This window comes from Vanellus vanellus (genome assembly GCF_965231255.1).
Source record: "Vanellus vanellus genome assembly, chromosome: 5".
In the NCBI taxonomy this organism is placed as follows: domain Eukaryota; kingdom Metazoa; phylum Chordata; class Aves; order Charadriiformes; family Charadriidae; genus Vanellus; species Vanellus vanellus.
Genome location: NC_138910.1, coordinates 50,971,959 through 50,998,001, shown reverse-complemented (window position 1 = coordinate 50,998,001; position 26,043 = coordinate 50,971,959). Strand labels below are relative to the sequence as shown.

Genomic DNA, 26,043 nt, shown 5'->3' with positions numbered 1-26,043 from the left:
CTGAAATAGTGAAATTGAACAAGAGTTAAACCACAGAAATCCTCTAGGAAAAAGGAAATTTTGCATATGGAAGTCTACTTTGCTGGGCACGGGCACCCTTCGGTTAGCCCTTTCCTCAGAGCATTAACCTGACTGTTCCTGATGGAGTGCAGAGAATGAATTCAGGGTGCCGCTCCATGGTGCATAAAGTGGGCATCGGATAGAAATTTTTAAAAAAAGTATTTACAGATCTGTAAATTCTCCAAACAGAAAATATAAAACTGCATTAGAACAGGGGTAAAAAAGAAAGAATCCTACCTTGAAAAACTGCGGATTCCCTCCATCTGTTTGATGGGAATCCTGAGTGTGTGCAAATGCAAGGAAACAAGCTTGCAGCTCCAAGTTTTCACCTTGTTCAAAAAGACTGACAATTTTTTTGCCGGAGTCCTACTGAAAGTAGGTAGAGGATCCAGCAAGAGCCAACTTTCTTGCTAAAACGTTTGCTATCGAGTTTGCATTCAGTTAAAGAACAGCTAGAGAAGAGGGGAATAAAACCAGCAGATGAGTTTTCTTATAGAATTCATTTCACTACTATTTCACTCCACTCGTGTACTTGTATCAGTCAGCCTGATGTATACAGCTGCTGTTTAATGTAACCCACTGCTCATCTCTCTCTCTCTCTCACCCACGACACACATGCACTCACACTCCCCTCTTCCTCCTCCAAGGACTGCAGTGCTTTCAACAAAAGAAAAAATAATAATAATAAAAATAGCAATAATTAAAAAAATCTACAGTATTCACTTCCTTTTGGTATATTACATCGGCATTTTCTGTACATGACCCAAGAGCTCCCTCTATTTACACAGTGATATGGAAGGACTTGTTCTTGGGAGCCCGGTTCTCCTGGCCTTGAGTGGGGAATTCAAGCCCACCTTTCAGAGTTCTTCTTTCTCTTTTCCATTTTATTAGCAGCATTATGTAAACCTGTAAGGGGAAGGGGGGGCTATTTTGAAGGTTTTTTGAGTCTGCTCCCTCTTGCCCTGGCTCCTGGGGAGATGGCCGGCAGCATCTGCCCAGTTAGCAGCTGCTGTTTTTGAATTCACCATTCTCCGTGATGGAAAGCTTGGTGGGATTGGTGGGGGAGATGCCATTGCGGACTTGCATGCTGTAGCGCTCCTTCACCTGCGTCAGGGCACTCATCAGCCGCGTGTTGGCAGAGTCCAGGGACACGATCCGCTTCTCCTGCAACAAACACCTCACAAAGTCAGAGATCCTTCAGAAATGAAACACCTTTGCCCCACAAACCTGCTTTATGGGGAACCTCCAGGACCCAGGGCTGTGACAGTGTCTTCAGATGATTTCTAGGCAGAGGCAGCTTGGCTAACATTCTCTGGTAAGATGGGATGTCTGCCTCTTTCTGTTTTCTTGGGGTAACATGGCCCCTGCGTGCCACGGGCTTTTCACAGGCCGGTCTGGCCCTCCTGGGCTTTTTGCGTGACGGAAGGTGACAGCGAGTTATGTTTCCATTGGTGAATTGATCCAGTCACAGTAGCTTTATCCAGACAGCCTCCAACCGAGGCAGATGGAAATGCAGTATTTTGCCATGGCGGGGGTGTGGTGTGGTGGGGTGGAGGGTGTCGGTGTTAATAACAACAATAGCCAATTTAATTTTTTTTTTTTTTTAAATGTTAGAAAAACAGAAACAGGCAGCAGAAAATAAAAGTGGTGGAGGTTTCATCTGGCAGAGAAAAGTGCAAGTGGTATCTAACGGCCATTGTCTCTGTATTTTGGATGGAGTGTGCTCAGAATAAACTCATGGTATGCTTGAAATAAATAAATAAATAAATAAAAGCAGATAATGGCAGCCTGCAGTCACCAGCAGGAGTGAGGGTGCAACAGCAACATAGAGAAGAAGCAGCCAAAAGCTAAAACTAAGGGGTTATTTGAGGTGAAGGGGGAGAGGGCAGTGTGGGTGGAGGGGGAGATGCCATTGACAGAACACAAAGAACAAACACTGAACACACTGCTCCTAAACCCATTCCAGCTCAGAGGGGCTCCCGGGCTCGGCCAAATCCAGGGGTCCCATATCCCCAGTTTGATTCTTCTGGCACAGAAAGTGCTAGCCTCCACTTTTAGCAGAAAGCTAAAGGATGTGTACTAAATTCAGAAAAAAATAAAAACCTCATTTAAAAAACCCAGCCTACTAACAGCTAGATTATCTGCAGTGGGATAAAGCACTGGAGGGTAAAGCCAAAAAGTTGGTGGCACAATTAGAAATGACAATTTTCATCTTCCCTCAAAAAAAAAAAAAAAAAATGCAGCCACACAAACCAGCAACAGAGACGGCAAAAGGTAAATATGCTCTCCATGCTATCAGCTGATTGGCTTTTTTTCTTGGAGAAGGAAAAATATCTAATTTACGTGAATGAAAAAAGCTGCATGCAGGAATTTTTCCCAGTCCAGCCCATTGAGAAACAAAATGGAAGGAAAAATGATGCACAGGAGGCACAAACATTAAGGGATAGTTCAGACGTACTGCTCAAAAGACCTAAGCGCTACAACAGCCCCTTGAGATTTTGATCCCAGCACATCAGCTGTGTGGTACATCAGTAATCAAGTAACATTTGCTTTTCTCAGTGGGTTTCCCCACAGGGGTAAGTGTTAGGGTGCAAAAACAAAGCAGAATTTAAGTACTGCTTGTATTACAGCCCTGAAGAGACCAAGCTCTATACAGCAGAGCAAACGGAGGAGGAGGCATGAGAAATCAACAACCACCAAGGCAGCCGACAGCCTGCTCTAGCCCTTGCCCTGATCCAGTCAACGTAAGTAAGGAGAAGCGACAATGGAGGAGTTAAAGGCTTATCCTTTCCTCCCATGCTGTAATAACTCCTGCGAAACACAACTGCCTTAGCAGAAATGCGTTCTTCAGCAAGTTAAAGCTCCTCCTCCTCAGACTAAATTTCACCTGGACTATATATATGTAATTTAAAATTAAAATTTCTTTCCAAAGAATATAGCTTTCCAAAGAGTTAAAAATGAAAGGCTGGTTATTTTCCGGCACTGATGAGTGCTCAACTATGCCAGTTTGCAAAACAGCTGGAAATCTACACTTGGAAAATCAATCTTAAAAGCATGAGCTTGGTGAGTAGAGGCATCTTCTCACTCAAAGGAAAATACAATCTAACAAGCACGTGCCTAACACGGATGAATTGGGCACAGGGAGTGGGAGGAGCTGGAATGGGTAGGTCGTCAGTGCACTGGGCCAGGACTGGGTACTGCTCAGCTAGAGAACTGATTGGGTTTACTTGCCTGTTTGAATTATCTCATCCCCATTTATGACCTGTAATTTAACACAGCGGAGATGTCACTTGCAATAGCAACTGGGCTAGTACTCTTTGCAGCTCCGCTGCTCCAAGGAGAGAGTTTAACCGGAGCTAGCCCCTTGCTTGGTCAGGGAGTCCCAGAGCCAACCTCTGGAACCACAGGGCACACCAGGCGCTGCCCAGAGGCGGTTGCGGACAGCGCGTACGCTGAGAACAAGGCTGTCCTTGTGCATCGGTGCAGTACTGGGTGCTGCACCTCACCACAAGGCAAAAGGGCAAATCCTGAAAAGCATCTTGTGGGGACGTAACTAAGCACAAGAAGCCCAGTTACTGCTGTTTCCTAGCAGCCATGTAACCCTTCAAACAGGTGCGATAAGCAAGGTTCCAACTCCACTCCAGCAATCGCACGTAAAAAAAGACCTTTTCTTTTCTAGACACTGCTATATCCCTTTGCCAAATAAATCACAGACTAAGAAAAATCTTCCAAGCGCAACTTAAAGGGATTGCTACAGAACCCAGCAAACAGTTGGCCTCCTCTGGTGTGTCTGTTCCGAATCTTTTATCAGTTTCCTTTACTGCTCAGGTACCCATGAAAGCGCAGCGACAACTAAGCTTCCCCCGTGAACTGGTTGACACTGAAGCATTTAAGGTTTGCTGATGACCTTGCTTGCCCAAGTAGCTAACAGCACTTGAAAAGAAAAAGGTGTCAGATTAAAAGAAGAATCATTAATGCTACTGTTTTGCTACTGTTTTTTCAGCAATTTCTACTGCAGGTGATAAATGATGTATCATTTGATCAAGCGTGATCAAGGACCGCACCCTTCCAGCCCTGAGGGTTTGAAGCTTTCACAAGTCAGCAGTGGTCTGGTCCCCTCTGCCAGCTGGTGACACTGATGGATCAGACTGGTCCGCCATGCACCTTGCTAGTCTATAACCTTACACTGTGGCTGAGAGCCTACTAGAATAGACAGGTAACAAAGGGAAGGGCAAGTTTCTTATTCAGTCACAATCTCTCAAATCCTCCCCTCCCCAAATCGTTTTTTATGAGTTTGCTCAGTGCCCCTTTCACCTTCTTGAGGCAGATAAAAAAGGTATCATCTCCTTCAAAAACCAGGCTGCTGTTGGGATGAGCTGCCATTCCGTAAGTGGGTAACAGCAAGATGCCCTGACTGTGCCTATCTCCAAAAAATGACTCCAGCTTCGACTTGCCATACTGCTTGATGAGACTGGAGGCTGCTGTACTGTTCCCCCACCAAGAAAATAAAAAAAAAATACAGTGACTGACTGCATTCCTGTTCATTCTCCAGCACTGCGCTCTCCCACTTTGCATTTTCAGTCCAAGTCCTCACAGAAAGGATTTAATCTTGAGCCGCATCTAGAAAGGGTGACTAAACTGGTGTCTCCATGTAAAGCATCTTGCACAATAACTAGAAACTATGTATGGTGTAACTCCAGTAGGATTTTCTTTTTATTCTGCAAGGCTAGGTAACAGAAGTGCCATGTTATTATACACAAGTGATTTATTCAGATTGGATGGCACAGATCCAAAACCCCAGCTTTCATCAACAGTCTTTCTGAAGAACTGTGGAAAAATGGGCAGAGGCAGGAGGAAAAACGTAACTTTCCAAATTATCATAAAGAAATCTGCTATAAATAGGCTCCTAGTGTTACCAGGCTTTTAAAACCCCAGCTTTTTTCTATTTTATATTTCCCCTACAGTTCCATGTGAGCTCAAACATTGCTATCATTGCAGACCATTCAGCAGGAAAAAAATGTCCAGGGTATGACCTTTTGTGCTCACTTATGCCTGTATTCTAATACACCAGTACCATCTTAACAATGCTCAGCTGAGGCTTTCCCCCTCCCTCCCCTCTTTCTGAAGGGAAACAGCTCTCTGAAATAACTTGGGTTATTCCTCAAACAGGTCATCTTAAGATTATCTATTAAGGAAAGTTTACAGTTGGAACTACTGAAAAGCCCAGAAGCAGGAAAGACGTCCTCCAAATGCAAGTATCACAAACATAACATGGCAGGCAGATATCAAACCAGTCTCAGGTTCTGTCATACAAGCTTTGCTCTCTGGGATCAGCGCAGACACAGAAGAAAAGCTGAAACAATCCCACACAATACACCCACATGCACTGCCCACTGGGTCCCACTTTCCACAGCTAATGTGGCAAGCGTTGCAGGTCTGTGGCAAAACGAGCATTTCTCCTGGACTGACGTGGACAGTCAGATGGGACGAAATGCCACACATGACATTATACAGGGCAATGCTCCATTGCAAGCATTCTCTTTTCTTGACTTGGATGTTCAAAGCCATGCTTTTAGCTTGCATAGCTGAGATGCATGCACATGGCCATTAAACTATGCTGGTATGAAGCACAGCTTTTCCAGAGTTCCCAGGCCCACACTCGGAACAATGTCTGCACAATGCACCACTATTCCTTTACACCCTTGGGAACTCACAAAGTACAAAATGTTTTGGAGAAGCAGTCAGTCCTGTGATTTGTTGTCAAGCTTTCTCAAAGCCTAGTGCCTGACAGTACAGTCTTTATTAATTAAAAAACCCAATTCTCTCCTAGAAGGCAGTAAGTTCACGTGTACAACACCATAGGCCAATACTGGCTTGGGAGCTAGATAACAATGCTGGGGCAGGAGGATAGGGGAAAATAATGGGTTCTACACACAGAACACTTAGTTTTTGGAGATCCTGAGCTCCTTACCTGTGCATCAATAATTTTCTGCTTTGCATCGATGACAGCTTGCATCTCTGCATGATCCTTCTTCAGCTCCTCTTCAACTGCCATGAGTCTGATAAGCAAAAAGAGGTACAAATCAGGGCAGTTCAACAGTATTCCAGAGTGTTTCAGGTACTCTGGCCTGTTCATTTCACTCCTCCGATTGTCCTGGCTCTGCAAGAGAAGAATTCTGCTGCACTTGGAAAAGCTTGTCTATCCATCTGACACTCCCAATTGCCTAACCTTGTTAGTCTCAAAATGGACATTGCCAAAAATGCAACTGCTCTGAAAAGCTACTGCCCGAAGTACACATTCCAAACAAAGCATGAAGACCTGTTATAAGTACAACAGAGACCAGGGTTAAAAATGCCTACATCTTTTCCTTCACTGTCCTGGCAATCTGAGGCAAATTTCTATACCTGCATCTCTTTCTTCATCTCTAAGGCAGGATGGTATCAGTCCAGAGATGTCAAGAAGCAGCTACCTTCTTTAGCGTCAAAGAGAATACATGACAGAGGGGAGCTTCCTGTCCTATGCAGTCCCAAACTTCCCAAAGCCTCACCTGCTGATGATACTTTTCATCTGGCTGTCCTTCTCCTCCTGTTGCCTGCGCAGTCTCTCCTCACTGTCTTCCAGCCTTGACTTGTACTCCATCAGCAGCTTCTGCATTTGCTGCTCTTGCACCAGGAGCCGCCGCTCATACTCCTCCAGCCGGCGGCTTGACACCTTCAGGCGCTCCTTCAGCTTCGCTATCTCTTGTTCATACTGCAGGTGAAAGGAAAGAAAGAAAGAATCAGATGCAAAGGAAAAAGGAAGGGATCAGATCATTATGATCTGCTGCTGCTGTTCAGAGAAGGACATATTTTTTTTTTTCATGAGAAATAAATTGATAGAAGGAAAGGAAATGACAAGCAAACAACCATGGGTAACCACAGACAAGAAGCACGTAAGCTCCCATTGAGCACTGAGCTATTCCCATACTATAGGATGTCATTCTGCAGCGCAATTTAAGCAGTCAGAGGGGTTTGACATGGATCTTCAGCCCTGACTGGTAACAGCCCCAGTTACTCCAGACTCAGCAGTTCCCAGACAGAAGCTGCTAATAGCGCTCAACTGTAAAAATGTCCTGGGGTGACCCAACTTACAAAACAGACCAGTATGGGACCCAAATAACTCATTCTTCAGAACCTAATCAAGGCATGAAACCACATGTGAAGATAGACCAAATTATTCACTACAGAACAGAGCCTGTAAGTTTACTTGGCAGAGGTTTTGTTCTTCTACTTACTGTCTCTGTGGACAACCGCTTCTGCAATAGTGCAAGGAACTTCAACATATTCCACTTTGTTTTGGGTTTATCCACCTTTCCTAATAATCCTACATTCCCGCTTCTTGTCCACCAAACGTTCTCCTCCTCGCTCCCTGCTTTCTCAAAATACCAAACCTCTTACTAAACTTCATCACCATAGCAGCACATAGATGTAACCGCATTTGGGAAAATTGTATCTACTCCTGAAAATAAATATGCTTTAAAAAACAACAAAAAAAAAGATCTTGAATGTTTCTGGGTAGCCCAGAAACACTGACTACCTCCATGACAGGCATTTGCCTCAGGTGAAGCCCAAGACAAAATTTGAACGCAACTACTGATGAAGATTGAATTGCATTTAGAGAGCCTTGTACGATAACTTACCATATCCTAAGCTACTCTCAGTCAGGTTAACAATTGTGATTTTTTTTTTTTTAAATGGAGTTTAATGATCACTAAAAAGTTTTGCAAGCATAGAAAAATAGCAGTATGCTGTAGCTATAGTGTTGTCATAAAAAAATAATGACTTGAGCAGGATCTAATACACTTAGGCACTGTGACTCACGATGCACGTAAGTGCCAAATACCAGCCTGTAATGTACAAACTCTCAGCTATGTCAGTTTGCACCCATTTGACACGCTACAGCCTGTATGTTGGTTAATCTATAGCATGGAATACTGTACTACAGATGTGTGACAGCATGTAGAGCAGGAAGTTATGCCAATAAAACCTGTGTTTGAAAGCATGACTCTGTCAAAGCAGCACCTGAAAGTGGTTCTGAATTTGGCAGTGGGGGGGACAGGACTCACTGAGTGTCCTCAAGTCAGCTGCATATAGAATAAAATCTACCTTTTCAGCATGCTTGACTTCATCTGGATTCTGCTCTGCGTCCTCCTCTACTTCTTCATACTGTCCGTTATTGAGAACCCACGCAGCTGTCCTTTCCACGGGTGACATTGTGGCAGAGTCCACAGGCGACTGAACCTGGAGCAGAGATACCTGTAAGCATTCTTCAGAGAAACTACATACAAGTCAGTTTATTTGAAGGAGAAAAATGACCATGAATCTGTCAGTCTCAAAGGATCCCCCAAAATCTCTCTTGCAGAGGTACTTCATCCTCCCTTCACTTTGGGCCCACAGCACTTACTTTACTCCCTATAAAACCAATGCACTTGATAAATTTTTCCTCCTCTCTAAGCGAGCTTCTCTTTGGAAAAGTTCTTGTTTCCACACCCTGTTCACATCCACCTTTCCCCTCTGCCAGATTTTCAGTAAGGCTTTCTCAACCTGCGATCTCTCTCACAAAGAAAACAGAGTGACAAATCTTCGCTTGCAGCCTGTCCCGGTAAGACGGATAGGGTTTTTTTGGAGTATTGAGGAGCTTAACTTGGGAGCAGCTTTCTCGGCCAGGCTGCAGACAGGCTTTGCAATGGAGCACGGGGCCACACGGCTTGGCTATGACACAAAACAGCAGTACTTAGAAGCAGCAAAGAGGTGTAACATTATCACTGTAGTGCCTATCGGGTTTAGACGGTCTATTGCAGCACGTACACTCAGACAAGGCTGTGAGAGGAAGTCACGGCCAGCAGCGCTTACTAGGAGAACTGTAAAACATCACGAGAGGCTATCCTCTTTAAGGGAATCTGAAAAGGAAGCCAAGAAAAGAAACAAGAAACTCTCTGCCGGCTGGGGAAAATATGGCTTGCTACAAATTCCAAGCGATTTTCATGGACAAAGACAAGTTTATAAGCACAGGAATTAGCATAACTACCCCTGAAAGAGCAACGCTGTTTTAACTTTTTGAGAAATGCGAAAGATCAACTTCCCCCCTGCGCCCCCCCCCCCCCCAACTGTAGCTTCTTTTTGTGCTCAAGCAGCTCTTCAGCTCACTGCCTCGTTTCAGTATTGCACCAAAGTGAAATGTGCTCCGTAGCTGGGGGACTCTAAAGTCTTAAGTTTCCGAGAGGAGCTCTTTATGGAGGAGTAACAGCTTCTTTACATGTTTCAGGTGCGGGATCATGTCAACCTCCATTTCTGTTTCTCTTGTGTGGAAGAACAGGGCAGGCGAATGCTGCGTACGTCCTACATGAGCTCTGGGCAAAGGATCTGCCTGCAATGGGCTCAGCTGTCCTGAGCAGCGATAAAGACTCAGGCACTGGAGAAGCCTCAGCAAGGATGGGTACAAAGGAGTAGGAATGAGGCAAAGATCCCTGGTTTTAGGCAGAGGCCTTTTTGCTAGAAGGAAGTCTTCACAGCAGAAAGGCTAATAGTCCCTTTCAAGCGCAGTGTGACAGCTTAGCAAAGCTCCTTCCTTAGATTTTTTTGACGGTATTTGCTGTGAGGCAGCCCTGGCAAGGGAGACTACAAACTGTGTGTGGCTCTGCCACCAACAGACTCTTCACGGAGGTAAATACTTTGGCTCTAGGAATTGCTGTAAGACTTAGGAACAGCTATGGGTGAATAGTGTCACCATTCGTTGGAGTTATGGAGGACTAAGATAGCAGAAGGGTGACTACAAACTGTATCGCCAGCCTTGTAACAGACTGCTGTTCAGCAGCAAACCTTGCTACACAACCTTGCAAGCTGTAGGACAGAATATTCCCAGCAGCCAAACTCAGAAAGCCCACAAAGACCAAATAGATGGCAAGCACTTCACATGCTAATAGGTTATGAGTTACACTCTAATAAAGAGGGGGAAAAAGAAAAAGGCTACTAGGAACTTGTATTAATTCCCCTCTTTGCCTCTCTTCCAGAGGAACACACTGACATTTCTGTTCCCACCTACCTACTAAATGGAAATGGAAGGCAAAAAAGTGACCTCTCCCAGCAAACAAAGGGCCTAGCTCTATATTCAGAAACAAATGGGACTTGTAGAGAACAGAGTCTAATAATTATAACGCCCACAAAGCATGCCTAGAAAGAACATGCCCAGAAAGAACATGCCCAACTTCTCTTTTCTCTTTTTCTTTTTTTTAAATAAGAACAGAATTCCACAACAAGATTTGCAATTAAAAGGATGCAATGGAATTTGCCTCAAAAAAATGACAGCCACTTGATTTGGCACACAAGACATTTCTCAAGAGTATGCAGAAGGAAAGAACAAATTGATTTCCCTGAATAAAGTACAAACAAGTACTCTAACGAATCCAGTGGAAACAATTAGTATGGAAAGCAGAGTGGAAAAATAAGTAGATGCACATTGCCTACACGAGGGGGGAAGGAGACTGCCCCGAAGCCAGCCATAGTCGCAGGCATCCATGAAGCTGAATGTAAAAAGTAACTGGAGAAGAGGGAAGTCCAAGGCAGTCACTCTGATGCTAAACAAGTGAAGGTAACTGATTTACTTGGGGGCAGTCAGGTAATCAGCAATTTGAGATGAGAAGAACCAGGGGTTTGCAAACAGCTAACTGAACATTTCTTATAAATACACACAGAGCAGAAGCCACCCGTGTAAGGGGTACACACAAAGACTGGAGACACACCACCTATATTTTCTCCTCCTTACCCTAACACCTTCAAAGTAAAGCCTTCTTTGCATATTTGTGTAGGCACTTCCCGTAACAAACCCTGAGGAAAGGCACCAGCTCCCCAGGGATTTTGGCTAGGACACTACACAGAACCATACAATAAAACTCAGCAGATCATACAATAGAGGTTCATACTGGACACCTGAGAACTGCAAAGTGAGTTTATCCTTCAAATTTATCCTTGTTACTGGCCTAAAAATTTCCTACCACCTTCACAGTAGGCTTAGTTGTATTTAATATACTTTACCCATCAAGCCCTCTATGCCCAAATGTAAAACACAGGCTCCAAAGGAGGACACAAACATATGCACTTCAAATAATATGCAATTACTTTTTTTGGTATTACTAACTTGGCATATTAAGCTTCACTTTGTGATTCAGTGTTTCTGATCTCCTTGTACTTTAATGAACTTGAGGTATCAAAGTAGTTCTGAAGCCCTGATTGCTCCTGGGTTCCCAGGCATCATCCAGATTTTCCTCCTTTTGACTGTAACATTTGGGAGTTTGCCAAGAAAGCTACACCAACAGGGGTACCAGTAAAACCTTCGGCAGAGTAGGAGCTCACACTGGCAACTGAGTTCTTCTGCCAGCTTTAATTTACCTTACCAGCCAAAAGCCGCCTCCCTGCATAATCCTATTTCACCAGTGCTTCTGCCAACAGGACTACGTCAGCAAGGAGGATCATAACCTCCTGCTCCTGGCGGATATAGCTTCATCAGCAGCATGGTGCAGTCTCAACCTCAGGGGCTGTGACTTTCTGGAGCATAAGTCCTTGCTTGTGCCTGTGTGCAGAGTAGCATCCTTCCTAGAAAGTCTTGTGGAAAGCAGGAGCTTAATTTCCTTCTATACCAGGTAAGGTAAATCAAACATGACCATGTTTACCCTTACAGTGACCACAGAAGAAAACATTTACCCCCAAGGAATAGCGCAGGTGTTGCCTTCAAGAGCATCACCCTGCCTAGCTGATCTGTAGGCACTAATATGTTGTTTTTAAAAATAACCACCTTCCCTTTGACCTGCAGATCGAGACATTTTCCACCTTCGCTGTAGTGCCAAGCGTTTAAATACTCATTTTCTCTTTAGCACTAAAGTTATTTAGGAAAAGATTTTCATACACAGCAGATCACAACAGGATTTTTTTTTTTTTTTTTTAAGGTAAAGGAATGTTGGCTTTTTGACAGGAAAATCTTGAGTTGCAGTCACCTATGAACAACTGATAAAGTGCATTAGGAGTTAGTACATATAAGTACTCCTTTCCAGAAAGTGTTTGCATTATTCATAGTTTGGGATGATTAATGAAAAAGCCGTATTTATTTGGGGACCAGCAATAGATTGTTGCCTCATGGTGAAATATAGATTTCTCCACACTTACGACAACGGTACTTATTTATTATTTTGGCAGCAGTTTACTCTATATTTTATCTTTGTTTATTTCTGTTTTTAGGTAGCTATGCTTTAAATTAGCACCACAGGGCAAATACAGTCTCACGTGGTGACCTTAACTACAATTTGGAACAAAGCTTCTTCTGTTGTTTTTGTTTTGTTTTGTTTTTTTTTATTCAGGGAAATGCTCAAGTTTTGTTTCTTTCAGCAGGCTTGCAGCATGCTACCTTAGTAAATGGAAAACATTTTTCTTTAAATTTAGTGCAGAAGGATTGAAAAATAATAAGTAAGCTAGGCTTGCCAAGCTTGTAAGGGTAACAAGCATGACTATTCCTCACGCTTGCTACTGGCCACTCGCTTAAGTGCCAGTACTCATGATTCAACTCAATTCAACTCAAAGGTCAAAAAGCTTTGAAGGTCGGTGCAGCAATCAGCGAAACATCAAAGCAGAAAGCGCCTGGAAAAAAGGCTTTTCTTACCTGCTGCGTTTGTTGCCTCTGGATTGCCCTCACCTTTGGGACGGGGCTCTCTCTCGAGGACGAGGACTGCTGCCGGGACCGGCTCCCATTCTGAATGGGTTCAGTCACCATGGCCCCCGACACTCCCGACATGCTGCCCGTGCTCCGCAAGGAAGCGCTGTGAGGCAAGGACTGCGGCGCTTTGGCCCTGGCGCCCAGCCCAGCTTGGTCCATTTTGCGGATCTGTGCCTGGCTGCTGCTGTTCTGGCGGGGCAGCGCGATGGGGACGTGCTTATCCGGGACCGTGTGGCGCCGGGAGAAGTCCTCGCTCTGTGTGCTGCGTTTGGTGAAGTCCTCCATGCTGCTGTTGCTGGGTCCGCTAAGTTTGAAGTCTTCGCTGTTGCTTCGGCTCCGGGAGCTGGCGGTGCTCAGGTTCTCCAGGCTGGAGTCCACGGAGGCCTTCGGCATCGGCGGGGTTGGGTTGTTGAGATGGTAAACCGGGTTCTGGAATGACAGAGGCTGGAGGCTGCCCTGTTGGTTTAAAGCCGGGTGCAGAGGCCTTCTCACCTGGGGAGCGCTCTGGGGTGTGCTCTGAGTTTCCCACAGCTGTTTGATGTTCGCCACCTGTGTGATAGAGAGCTGGCTGCCGGCCAAGCGCAAAGGCACATCGTGCATTATAGAAGCGTGGTCACTGTGAGCCGTGTGAGGATCCTGGAGGTCCATGAGAGAGATGCTACGTCCATTGGGCAGGATGCTTTCCCTCTCATCTTTATCTGAGTAAGTCATGCTCTGGGTGGATGCCTGCTGAACCAACAGTAAGGTCTTGCCCCTAAAATATCCATCTACGTTTTCCTGGGTTGGAGACTTCAGCTTATGCAAGTCACTGTGGAGTGGAAAGGAATTTGGTTAATTTTTAAGCAGCCAAGACCCTAAGAGATCTGTCCCAGAGAAGTCTTTCTACCTCATTTAACCCCCCCCCCCCAACTGAAAGCTTCAAGGAACCAGATTTCCTTTCATGAGCTCTTTGTGTTCAAGTCAGAACACACTCTTCCTTAATTACCACTTATCTTTGAGAATTACGTTTGATTCAAGAAGTGCTTCATCTTTTTTTTTTTTTTCCACAGGTGAAATGCAAACCATTCCCACCAAACCCTTCCCCCTTAGACACTTCTGTCTCCAGCAAGACTCCGGAGGAGTTCAGATCCCATTTAACCCTTCACCAGCAGTATGTATCGCGGGGGTCTGATGATTCAACAGGAGCTGTGTGAAGGCTCCTGTAAATCTAGATGTAAGCTCAGAGGGCAGATGCTTCCACGTGACAAAACTGGCCTTTGTACCTGACAGCACAGAAACTACCCTGAGACCACAGTATCCAAGCTCTTTGGCAGTTCTGCCACGTCACAGCTTTTTGCTTCAGATTAATGGTTATTACAGTGTGAGAAATGCTGCACTAAACACAGTAAGGACTGTTTTTCCTATTCCACCAGTAACGAGTTCCACCTACAGCCCAGTTTTTTCATTAGCAGTAAAGAAGTGGACTGATCGCCAAAAGGAGACATTATGGCTGACTACGCATCCGGACACTCAGACAGGCAGTAAATCGCACAACCGGTTTTTAGCAGCTGAAGTCATTGACTCCTTAGGGACATGTTTGAGTGCCGGGTAAGTCAGAAGCTTCAGGTCTCCGGTGCCACCTTGTGCACCTCTTACTGGGACTGTGTATTCCCCGTTACAGAGGCCCAAGCTCCCCAGCTCCTCCAGCTGCCCCAGGCAGACAGTTCAGGTGATGAAGTGCTCAACTCTTAACAGGCTTACCAACCCCCTTATCCCACGTCTTCCCTTGAGCTCTGGCTGTTACATACCCATCAGTGGGGTCCTCAAATATCTTCTGAAGCCCTGAGGAGAGACTGCCACTGACGTTTGGACTAGAGCTGTGCTCAGTGAAACGCCTCAGCTGCTGCTGTATCGGCGTAGGGTTGGTCATTGATTTGGTGATATCAGCAAGAATACGAGGAAGAGGTCCCAGTTTTGCCACGGTCGCCTGTAGGAAGGAATTTTCACCCTAATTGGACAACAAGCACCGCGACATCCGCCATTTTTTTTTGATAACGATGCACAGAGGCGGAGGGGTGGAGGTGGAAGGAAGGAGGGTGGGTGGTTGTGTGCGGGTGTGCCAGGACCGTAATGCAGTGTTACGGAGCAGCGTAACCACGGCGACGAGATGGATGGAGGAGACGAAACGGGGTGCAGCAGACATTGAGGAAAGAAAAGGAAATAGAAAAGAAATTAGGATTGACCCCCAAAAATAAAAATCATGCTCAATAAAACAAAACTATTGCCATTCCAATGCAAAACTATCATGCAAAGCGGACTAAGTCCAGGGTGGGTGAGGTCAAAGTGAAAACTATGGTATCTACTCATTAAAGGGCATTCAAAGACTACAGATTCAGCTAGTGGGGGGAACTTTTCAGGCAAAGGGTGTCATGTGGTAAAGGAAATGCATGCCAACAGACAAGGGGATGCGGCATTCAAGGGGGATCATGAGAGAATTGCAAGGGTTGAGGGAGATGGGGAAAGGGAGGGTTTTCATTTCATAAGCCTTTCACTTTTGGCATCCTACACTGATGCCATCTTCTGTACCACCCTGTTACCAACGACTAAGGCATTCTTCCCTACCTAAAAGTGAAAAATACTGCATGAAAACATCAATAATCCTCATCCCAACATAATCACATCAGCCTGGGATTAAATGTGTAACTTCTTGTTCAAGTATGTCTTAGCTCGGTGTTGGCCAGGCCTAGGATAAGAGCAGCTGACCTTCCAGCAAGGAAGGCTGCTTGTTCAGGCTCTTTATCTTTCTCCCCGCTTTGGGTCACTGCTGGTTATATCATCTACAGGGCATCTTCAGCCTCTTAGGACTGCAGGAAGAAGGTGAAAGTGCTGGAGGTTTATAAGAAAGTAAAACTCCACTAGAAAGACAATGCTTTTTTCAAAGACATCCTTATTTTTCCTGTAAGCAGGTATTTGGTCAGTGTGGCTCCAGAGAAAGGTATCTTTATAGACACTTTCGTACAGCACTTCTTCTGTGTCTATTAAAATCTCTGAGGTGACTTCTCTCATCATTTCCCAGTCATTACCTACAATAAAGCAGTACTGCAATGTAACCTTACCCCTTATTTCTCTTTTTAGCAAAGCACTATACTGGCTCCCAAGGGCCTGTTAGGATGGATCCATGCCTCTAAAGGGCAAAGCAGATCTGCTGTGACAGTTTATCCAGGTCTGGCTCCTCCCTTTCCTTGCTGCCCAAGACATATATGACTGTTGAATTCAGAGAGCAGCTCGCAGTATAACTAACACCGAGTCCAAAGATCCATTTACAGTTCTAAAGACTGGAGCTGGGTTTCTCTTGACCTGACGCCTGACCAGCTCAGAGGGAGATGGCAGTACTCCCTGCACCAGGGGGTTTACCCCAATTTGTAGACATGGAGGATCTGGTCTTCTGAGTCTCACTTTGCCTGTTTTCCTGAGGCTGCTGAACTGTCTTTATAGCTGACTTTGCTGCCTGTGACATTTTGCATGTACGCTGTGTGCATGTATGAGGGAAACGGAAAAACAAGATCATATATTGTTATCAACCTAAGATTAACTAAGATTAATATATAATGCCTTTTTGAGTCAAGGACATTTCAATTTACTCTGATGCAACAAGCTCAGGCTTTTTTTTTTTTTTTTCTGTTTTAAATAGCGTACTGTGAGAAAATAAAACCCCAACAAATAACTATTTTGGCAAACCTTAATGCAATAAAAAAATATTAAGAGTGCATTGCAATTCATCTCACCTCTCCAGTTTCAAAAGAAAGAATAATATAAATGGAATATGGACAAAATAATGCACCTCTAAAAGTTGAAATATGGAACAGTTGCAGGCACTCGCCAAAAAATAATGACTTACAGCTCAGCTTTTCTGGGTCTTGTCAACTACCTTTGCTATCATAGTTTTAATGATTTTGGACCCTGCAAAGCCACATAGCTAAGGAAAAGCAAACTACTGCCTTCTCTCCTTCTATAGCTAAATGGAAGCAGTGCTTATTGTTGGCAATATCTGTTGCGATCAGCAGAACAGAATCTGGACTTGGTTTTTTTACAGGATAGAACTGAGAGTGCAACCAGGTTTTTGCATGGCATTCTCTTGTATACTAATAACTAAACCAAAGACTACAGAAATGAGAACATCCCAACGGGCTTCAGATCAGGTCTTTAATGAGAACAGTTCTGCCTGGCCAACACATTACTCCATCAGAGCTGCGCAAGGTAGGGCCTCACGTGCAGCAAAGTACCTCCATTAGCATCAAAAAGGGCACAGAAACATTTTCATTTTCTGTCCAAACACCCTCCCTTTTTTTGCAGCTCACTTATGAGAAAGGATCGGCTGCTCAGGGAATTCCAGGCCTACTTTTAAGTGCTGCCTTCTCCATCACTGAACACTCAGCCTCACTTAAGGCTCTGCAAAATGTTTGCACTACTGCTGAAGCCCAACCACTTCACATGCGCTGCTTCAGGCCTTGATCTGAAATCACGTAAAGAACAATTGTGAAACACCACTATCAAACATTCCTCTCAAAAGCTGTTGAATAAGTTCTCCCCAAAGCAGGCTTCAGCTGCTCCCTTGATGTTTCCTAGTGTTTACTGTTGCTACGATACAATCGCCGGATTCACCCTCCCGGGCCTCCAGCCTGCTTTACCTTATCAAGTTGGGACACAACCTCCCATAAGAGGGAATGCAAAACTGAGAGCTCTCTGCCCAGGTCGATGTAGCCCTCAAATCCAGGCATGTTTGAGATGGTATCTGGATTAGAGATCTCCAGGAGAAAACGCTTCATCCCTCCCCACTCATGTTCCAAAAAGTCATTCATGAAGGCCATATACTCTTCCTTGTTACCAAACCTGCAAGAAAGGGAGGGGGGAAACCCAGTCAATAACCTCCACATAAAACAGAGTACAAGTGCTTACAGGCATTTACTTAAATTCTTGAGACCTCCCTTTCTGAAGATTTAGTCTGGGGGCAAAAAAATTATCAACTTAAGAGATTCACTGCTTTCTTGGACTTACTTAAATACTAGTAATTTACGGTTCATATTACGATCAAGGGCTCAACACATCTCTACACCTTCTCTCTCACATCCCCCTTTCTCTCCTCCCCTTCTCTGCATCTCCTCTCCTGTATGAGACATGCCATGCCCGTTGTATCATTCAGCTGGGAATTTTGGAGGAAGTAAGGAGAAAAATCATGACCCTTAGTGGGAGCAGGCTTTTTTTCTTTTGATCTAGTATACACACTGACATGCTATTGCATGGCTCTTCTTGGTTTTATACTGTGTCCCCTCTACTGAATTCAACACAGTTCAAAATCTGCATGTGAAAAGAATTTATCTAGCTCAGCACTGAGGTGTCTCAAGGGGAACAGCATTCACATATAAGTGAGAAGTTTCCTCTTTTTCTAAAGCTGACTTCAGTTTGCTAGAGAACCAGCTGCCTGCAAACCTGACTGCCAAGCAGAGCTCTCCTTGCTCCATAGTAACCTGTGGTGACTTGCACCCCTAGAGGCACAGATTTCAGTTTTATTGCCACCACCTACTTAGCAAAATTGGCGAGATTCTGAATGACTTTAGCAATAAGTGTGAGTGTGCGAGATGTCCGGTCGTCAGGATACTCCTGCATGAGGCTAAAGAGGCTGGGGGACATGATAGCGGGGCACAGGAAGCGGAGGAAGAGTGAAGCACTGATCAGGCGTTCACTGATGTCCTGCTTGCCCCTGTTCAGGCACTGCTGCTTCCAAGATGCAAATACCTCCTTCAGCTCACGAGGAAATACACTGAAAAACAACAAAGCAGGAAATAAAATCTCATAGGCAATGAGATGCAACAAGTTGAACTGGTGACCAACCACCTGAAATAATTACCTGTAAGAAAACAACACCTGCTCTTTTTTTTTCCCCCCTCTTTTCTCTCTCTAGGCTAGGAAATGTCATTAGGTATCTATTCTTAGATCCTCATTTAATCTGGTCATAAGTAGTCTTTAAAGCATCCCTTGTTCATATATGTTAAGTGAAGCCATTGTCAGATACACTGATTTGTGAGCTAAGAACTACTCAGCCATCGCTACCCCGGAGCAAACAGGGCATTAGAATACTAAAAACAAACTGAACCAAACTGAACTCATCTCCATAACTGAAATTCTTATTCTGCTTGTTAAGCTCTCTCAGTATTTCGCCTGTGCTTCATCCAGAAGCAGAAAGGCCCTTCTTTCACTGCTACTCAGAAACAGAGATTAATAGAAATCTCTCTGCCAATGTTTTTTCCCTGTGATTTCCTGTTCAATTCTACAGATCTAAAGGGTCTGAAAGTTTTCTGTAGACATCAAAACTTTCAGCTTTTTATTCCAAGTTCAAGCTAAGCTGTTATCTTCTCACTTTGCTCAGCCACAGCTCAGTATCTGTTCCCTTGGCAAAGCATTTCAGCAGAAGCTTGTGTCAGGTACAGTGTGTGGGACTGGATCCCCTCAATTTGGGCACAAGTTCCACCTGCAATATGGTGTCATATGTAGGAAGGTAGCGAGGAAAGGAAACGAAGGCAGTTTCAGAAGATAGATGGGTCTATGCTACTTCCCGGCACAACTGCTGTTTTCTTATGTTCAGAGGAGGAATGGGCACCCTCTAAGAAAATGACCTAACGTGGGACAAGGGGAGGGGAGATGCCTCACCAGTAAGAATTGATAATCTTGCAGAAGGCCAGCTCACAACACATTTTCAGGTTGCTCTGATGGTCTGTTAATTCACTGGATGAACATTTGCTGGGATCCACTTCACAGTTTTCATCTGACTCATACAAAGCCTTGATAAACTCCCCTGGACAAAGGGAAGAGGATGACAAACCAGGGTAGTTACACGAAAAGCCTCCTTGACACACCTTTAAATCCTGCTTATGTCTCTCCTTGGCAACTGCCTCTTCCTCTCCCTGTGTCTGCAACACAGCCTCCAGACACCAGATGTTGGGGACACGACTCCTCCCAGCTCTTTCAGAGCAGAGCACTTGCTCTGCCAGATCAGACGGCCGGTGCTCTGATGTTTCAGCCTCCCGTGCCCTCGCTGCCCCCAAATATAGCCGCAATAACAAGATGGCTTTGCTTATAAACCCTGCAGACACTTCACTTAGAGCGTAAAGAATAGGATTTGACTTTGTATTCAAATTGTATTATCAACTATAAAATTATCCACAGTCTTAGAAATGAAGCTGTGCTATTTGTCTTCATAATTTCCCCAGGAAATGCAATTGACAATGCTATTTATTTTTACTACATCTAAATTTACCATTTTTTTAAATTTTAAAAAGTGTCACCTTGCTCTTGAGTAAGAGTAATACCTGAGTGACAGTAGATACTGCTAGTTTTCTCAAACTCTTTCATCAACACCTTACAACATTTTTATAGCCTGAATCTTCCAAAATCCTTTGCATTTCTGTCGTCCTTCTCTTACGGCATCACAACAGAAACGGGACACTTACAAAATCAGATGAAGTTTCCCTTGTTTGACATATTGGAACGAACTAATTACTAGGTTTCCTCCTACATATGCTAGCACACCAAGTGATTTTTAAACTGTTGTTCACTAGGAAAAACTCTTTTAATTCATTTAATGATTCAATGTCTTTTAAGTTAATCTCCACAGATGATCTTGCTGGCTTCAAGCTAACGCCACAAGGCTTGTTTGTGCATAAGGGTTTTTTTTTTTTTTTTTTTTTTTTTTGTCTTTGTTTTCGTAAAAACCCTTAAACACCTCCCAACCCCCTCCCCGAATCTCAAGTCAGCAGTGTTCTTGCAAGCAAAGCAGAGTGCACATTTTCTTAAGCTTTTTTTTTTTTTTTTGAGTCCAAAAAATTTCTGCTGAGGGCATCTAGATCACTTATTTGCAAAACTCCCGGCACCACTTCTGTTGAGCCAATTCTGTTTTAACTGTTGTTTACTGGATAATTTCTTTTTTTTCCTTAAACACATTTGAATCTTTCTCTTTGTGGTCCACAAGACCCTGCCTTAATCAAAAATTGAGATGCCCTTACAGATGTATTAACTAGCTAACACCAAGCGTAATGTTGTTAATCCTTTCAACGAACATGGCATCTGAGCAAAATGACATTTAAAACTTGACAAGAATTAGATGGCTATATTGTCACGAGCAATCTTGCCCTAAGCTACAGACAAGCTGGATGACCTTAGAGGGATTTTCCATCTCTCACGTCTATGATTTACAACCTTATCACTCAGCACCAATCCTCTAAATGATGTATTAGAAGTCATTAATTTTAAAATATTTTTATGTAATTATTGCACATTAAGGGGTTTGCAGTCAAATGTAATATACTGAATCCCATTCAGTCTACCAAAAAGCATAGTACAAAGTATTATGCTGCTCATTTCTCCATACCAAGCATGAGCCTAGGACTGTGACTTGTGTGCAGCGGTTCCACCCATGAGAATAAGGCTACCAGAACAGGGTCATTACACTTAAGAAATGGCCAAAATGCATATAATCACAGACCTGACTGTACTGACCCTTGGAGTGCTACTTTAGCCAACTATCTCCTTGATGAGTTGCCAGTGTCTGGGATTGCTGAGGACAAGCGAGACTGTTGGGAAAGCAAGCTGCTGCTTTTTTTTTTTTTTTTTTTTGTGAAAGGATGTGGTGTGGGACTGGGCTTTGGTCTGATCATGTTTCTCTTGTATCATTTTTCCAAAGCTTTCTTCATCCAAAAAGAAACAGGGGGATGGGTGGCTCATTGTGTAATTGTGGATAACAAAGATTGCGTGGAGTTGGTAAAAGCTCGCTGTAGCGAGGCTGTGAGTTTCTTTGGAAGAGAACGCACATGTTTTTGGTCCTCTTTATTGCAATATTAGTTGCGTGGACAGTAGTTCCCAAGGCAGTGGCTTATGACTACAGCAGAATCTTTTGGTGGAGAGGGGACAATAATACAATTATGAGAATCCACCCTGGCATGCAACCGTGGACATTAAGACCCCACAGGTGGAATGGAGTAAGACACCACAGATTGCTTAGGCAGTTTTAATGAGGTGGCAAATAAAGAGTGCTCTGAATCAACATAGCCAGGAGGCTCCCTAGACAGTCTGCATCTTGATCTCCTGCCCAGTACTGCTCCTCAGTAGCCCTGCAGGCTCACTCCCTCCGGCCGTGTTTGTCTAAGGATTTTTGTTGGGGCAAGGTACCATTTCAAAAGGTTAACAGGAGTGTTTATGAATTAATTGCTCTGAGGCAAAGGTAAGGGCTGAGCAAGTCTAAGGGTCGCTCCGGAACGTGCCAGCATTACCAATAGCTGCAGCTGAAGCATTTGGAAATGAATTTTCTTGTACTACCTGCATTCAACCCAAGCAGTAGGGTGGGCATCTCATGCTTAACACTTGTTAACACCATAGCTAACATTTGCTGTTAGCTACAACAGCAAGTGAAAGAGACTGACTGGAAACGCCCCAGCAATACGCACTTGTGGATGAGAACTTCGGCTGTCAACCAGATACCCCTGAGTATATCTAACCTCCTAGGTGGCGGCACTTCAGCCTAAAGTCAGTGCAGGAGCTTCTTTAGCATAAAAGGAGATCAGTGAAATATATGCTTCACATTCATTAACCCTTTCTGAAATCTCCACCTAATTGGATTGCACTTGATACCAGATTCAATCCTGACACAACACAAGGTATCAGTCTCACTTTCCACTGTTCAAATATGTATCAAAATCTCCTTTTTAAGCCTGTTTGTATATCAGATGGAACAACCACAGTTGCTTACAAATCAGTTATAGTATTATACCTCTTCATCCCAACTAGAGACACAAAAGAAGGTTACCCAGAGAAACATACTGTTGTGATACAAACTTTAGGAGGGACTCAGCTATATCAAATCAAGTTTGCCTTGCCTTGGGTGCTACTCCTGCAGGCACCAAAGAGCAGCTTCCTCTGTGAGGAGGAAGGGCATCAAGAGTAAGACAGCATATATTTTGCTGTCTGGATGCGAGACACCTGGGTTCAGTACTGAGGCAGCTCCTTCCCATCCCACGTTCCTACATGCATGAGGCTTCAGCCACATTGCAGACGCTGCAGGGTTAGTCCTTGCAACGCAAACAGCTGACAGACAGGCACTTTCTTACCTAGTGCATCGTGAAGATACTTTTGCCCTACCAACTTTAGGTATTCCTCAATAGCTTTGGTAGCAAGTGTGTTCTCCCTGAAGATCAAGACATCATGCTCCCCGCAACGATCTACCTCAGACATCACCAAATCCGTCAAGAAGTCCTGAAGAAAAAGGTCAAATGGCAAGAGGTTATTTTAACCAGACTCAGTCATACCAGGCTAACCGCAGAAGCCGAGAAGGAAGGATAAACAGAGGAGACAGAGGATTACTGAAATAGTTGCCCAGCTTGGGACATGGGGTGAAGATGCTACATGTAGTATGGGCCAAAGAAATAGCTAGGTAGGGCTCCTCTTGGGTTTATCATACTTATAAAATTATATAGATTACAAATTATAAAGGGAGAAGCAGAAGTCTCTTAAAGAAAACCTTTACAGACAAGTCTGTGTTTCAGTTTAGATCCTGAACAGAAACCCTCACCAATTTATCCATCAGTGGCTTTGTCTGCTGAAAGAAACTGTGATATATTTGTCTTTGAATACTGAATATTACATACAAACTTGGATTTAAAAATCCAAGATGGAAGTTAGGTACAAGTTCTTACGGCTTGGTGAAATTTAAATAAGAAGAATGGCTTACATCAATTAAATTCACAAACCAAAAGTGGTTCAAGATTTGGGGAAAAAGTTAACATACCTGCTGTGGATCTATATCTGAGGCTTAACTTGAACTGTATTCAAATGCCCAGGCAAGGACAATCAGCAAGTCTTGATACAGTGAATAACCTCTTGATATAGGCTCTCATTCTACAGTAATACTTACTTCCTGAAGTGATAACTTTATGTGAGTCAAGGACACTCAGCTTTTCACAAGAAACACTCGGCATTTTGCAATTTCAGCCCCAATAAAGTTCTCCAGGAGAGGAAGTATATTTCTCTCTCTTTTTTCTTTTTTTTTTTTTTTTCAACTGTTCAAAAAAAAAAAAAAAACCAACCAAAAAACCAAAACCAAAACACCACCCTGAGTTAGGGCTAAGTGATAACTGAGTTGCTGGTTCTGCTGCAAACAGCAGCATCCTCCAAACAGTTCAGAGTGCTGTAGCAAGGTTTCATAACCCCATTAACTACAGAAGTCATAATGCACTGCTAGCATGAGTGTAAAATACACAGAACAGATTATTTATGATAAATATAGATCAAAAATACATTTAGTACTCTTGGTTTTCAATCCATTATTGATGTTTCTTTTCAGCAAAATCTGAGAGAATTATTTTCACTTGGCGCAAACCGGGAACATCCAGCTGCGTCACCACCAATATAGTCTGAACTGGAAATGTACCCTCTTTGCAGCTTTAGGTTGTGGCAGACTAAGCTGCTCAACGCTGCCAGTAAATAGAGGTTCAAACGTTCAGGCGCTAGGAAGGAAAACTTATAACACTAATTTGTCTACCTGCTGCAGCTAGCACTGCAGGATTCCAGAGGCTGTTTTCCAGCAGGATTTCAACACAACCCTACAGGAGCTATCCCAGCTACCAGCTTCTCTTTATCCAACAAACAAGTTGGTAAGGAACGAGTTCCTATCACACGTTGTCATAGAGCACCAGCCTCTCCAAGATGTATGTCAAGGGGAGAACAGTAGAGAGTGGCATATGATTACGCAAACAGAAAAGGACCTTTTCCGAAGAGCTAAATTAGGCTGTCCCTTGGATGTTGCTTACGGCCATCCTTCCACATCTCTAACCTTCTAACTTGTGTTTGGTTATGCTTAACTTGCTCTAGCTGGCATTACTGGAGGAAGCTGACTACAGCTTGGTACTACTCAACACAACCACTTGGCAGCATCCAGATAAATCAATGCTTGTTAATGATTCTCAGAATTTCCCAAGACCTACAGAATATTCTCCCACAATCTATTTGAAAAAACTGATGCTCACACCAATTGCTGCCTCACAGAGGACCATCAGTGTGCACCCAGAAGTCCTAACAACATCCTTGGGGCAGGTGGGATCACCATTAACTGAGTATAGATTCTCCAAATGGCTGTTCAAATGCTGACCAAATCAATGTTAGCATTGATTAGCTGACTTAGCACTGAATCAACAATGGCACCCTGCTGCTCATCAGAGACGTATTTATAGAAGTAATTCTCTGTTTTACTAATCTCTTACTTACTTATCTCTTATCCTGTATCATGGTCTTAGAAATGCAGAAAAGCTTCCTGAACACTCAAATGCAGGCCCTAACTTTTCAGAATAACGTGAAGTTACATAGTCCTCCTGCTTATACTTTGTGCACAGCATCTTTAATCTTTCTATCAACTCGTAATCATTGTTGGTATTGTGTCTATCTACATGCCTTCCTAGTAGCTACAATTGCCCAAGTTTTTTCAAGTACTTTTGAGACCCTTTTCTCAGCCTGACCCCATCAGGCATCTTCTGCTGTTGCTTATGGTGATGAGCTTCCTAGTTTCTAGCTGAAAAGATACCACCTATCAGCAGTGAGAGGGAGTCGTTTTGACAGGAGCCACCTCTTCTTACCTTAGCTCTCCCAGTGCTCTGAAGAATGTGCACCAAAGCACAAGCCATCTCTTCCTTATTCCTTACACTGATCACAGGTTCCAGCACAGAGCACAGCATAGTGTAGTTGCTGGTAACAAACTCTGCAAATTCTTTGTATTGCTCCATGGGTAAGATGGTGATGGTCTGATAACGGGACTTTATCCGAATGGAAGGTCCCCCTGATTTCCCTTTGTTGGGCGTGGGCGTGCTGACTGGGTACCATTTTTCCACAAACTGGCGACCGGTTACACTGGCCATGGGAATGTTGACCAGGCCTACGTAATTGTTCTTGTCTTTTTTCTTCTTCTTCTCCACATCCTTGTAGATGTGAACTGTGATGCTGTGAAGAGGTGGGAGACCATAGAACTCAAAGTGCTCTCCCCAGAAAATGTTATCTGCTTTTGTTTTGCTGGTGGTGCGGGCAAAGAGAGTGTCATCAAGGCACAGCTCACAGAAGTATTTCTTCTTGGGGGCCAGGTCCTTTGCCTCAATAATCCAGAGACGGAGCACATTTTCAGCTCGACGGCAGTTGTCCTGTGCAGAAGAAAGAGCTCAGCTTTGATTCAGAATCCC

General features: G+C 43.9%; 1 protein-coding gene across 1 annotated transcript in view; it reads right to left on the bottom strand.

Annotated features, from left to right (window-relative positions):
- Positions 1-501: 501 nt before the first annotated feature.
- RASAL2 (RAS protein activator like 2) overlaps positions 502-26,043 on the bottom strand; it is a gene marked incomplete at its 5' end in the record, with an annotated part of 192,201 nt that continues 166,659 nt past the window's right edge. Inside the window, 11 exons of the mRNA XM_082483300.1 lie at positions 502-1,224; positions 6,032-6,119; positions 6,609-6,811; positions 8,206-8,340; positions 12,746-13,607; positions 14,587-14,786; positions 17,467-17,668; positions 18,360-18,596; positions 19,484-19,628; positions 22,933-23,077; positions 25,450-26,004. Coding sequence (XP_082339426.1) covers positions 1,060-1,224; positions 6,032-6,119; positions 6,609-6,811; positions 8,206-8,340; positions 12,746-13,607; positions 14,587-14,786; positions 17,467-17,668; positions 18,360-18,596; positions 19,484-19,628; positions 22,933-23,077; positions 25,450-26,004 — 2,937 coding nt within the window. The 3' untranslated portion in view covers positions 502-1,059. The remainder of the gene's footprint in view (positions 1,225-6,031; positions 6,120-6,608; positions 6,812-8,205; positions 8,341-12,745; positions 13,608-14,586; positions 14,787-17,466; positions 17,669-18,359; positions 18,597-19,483; positions 19,629-22,932; positions 23,078-25,449; positions 26,005-26,043) is intronic.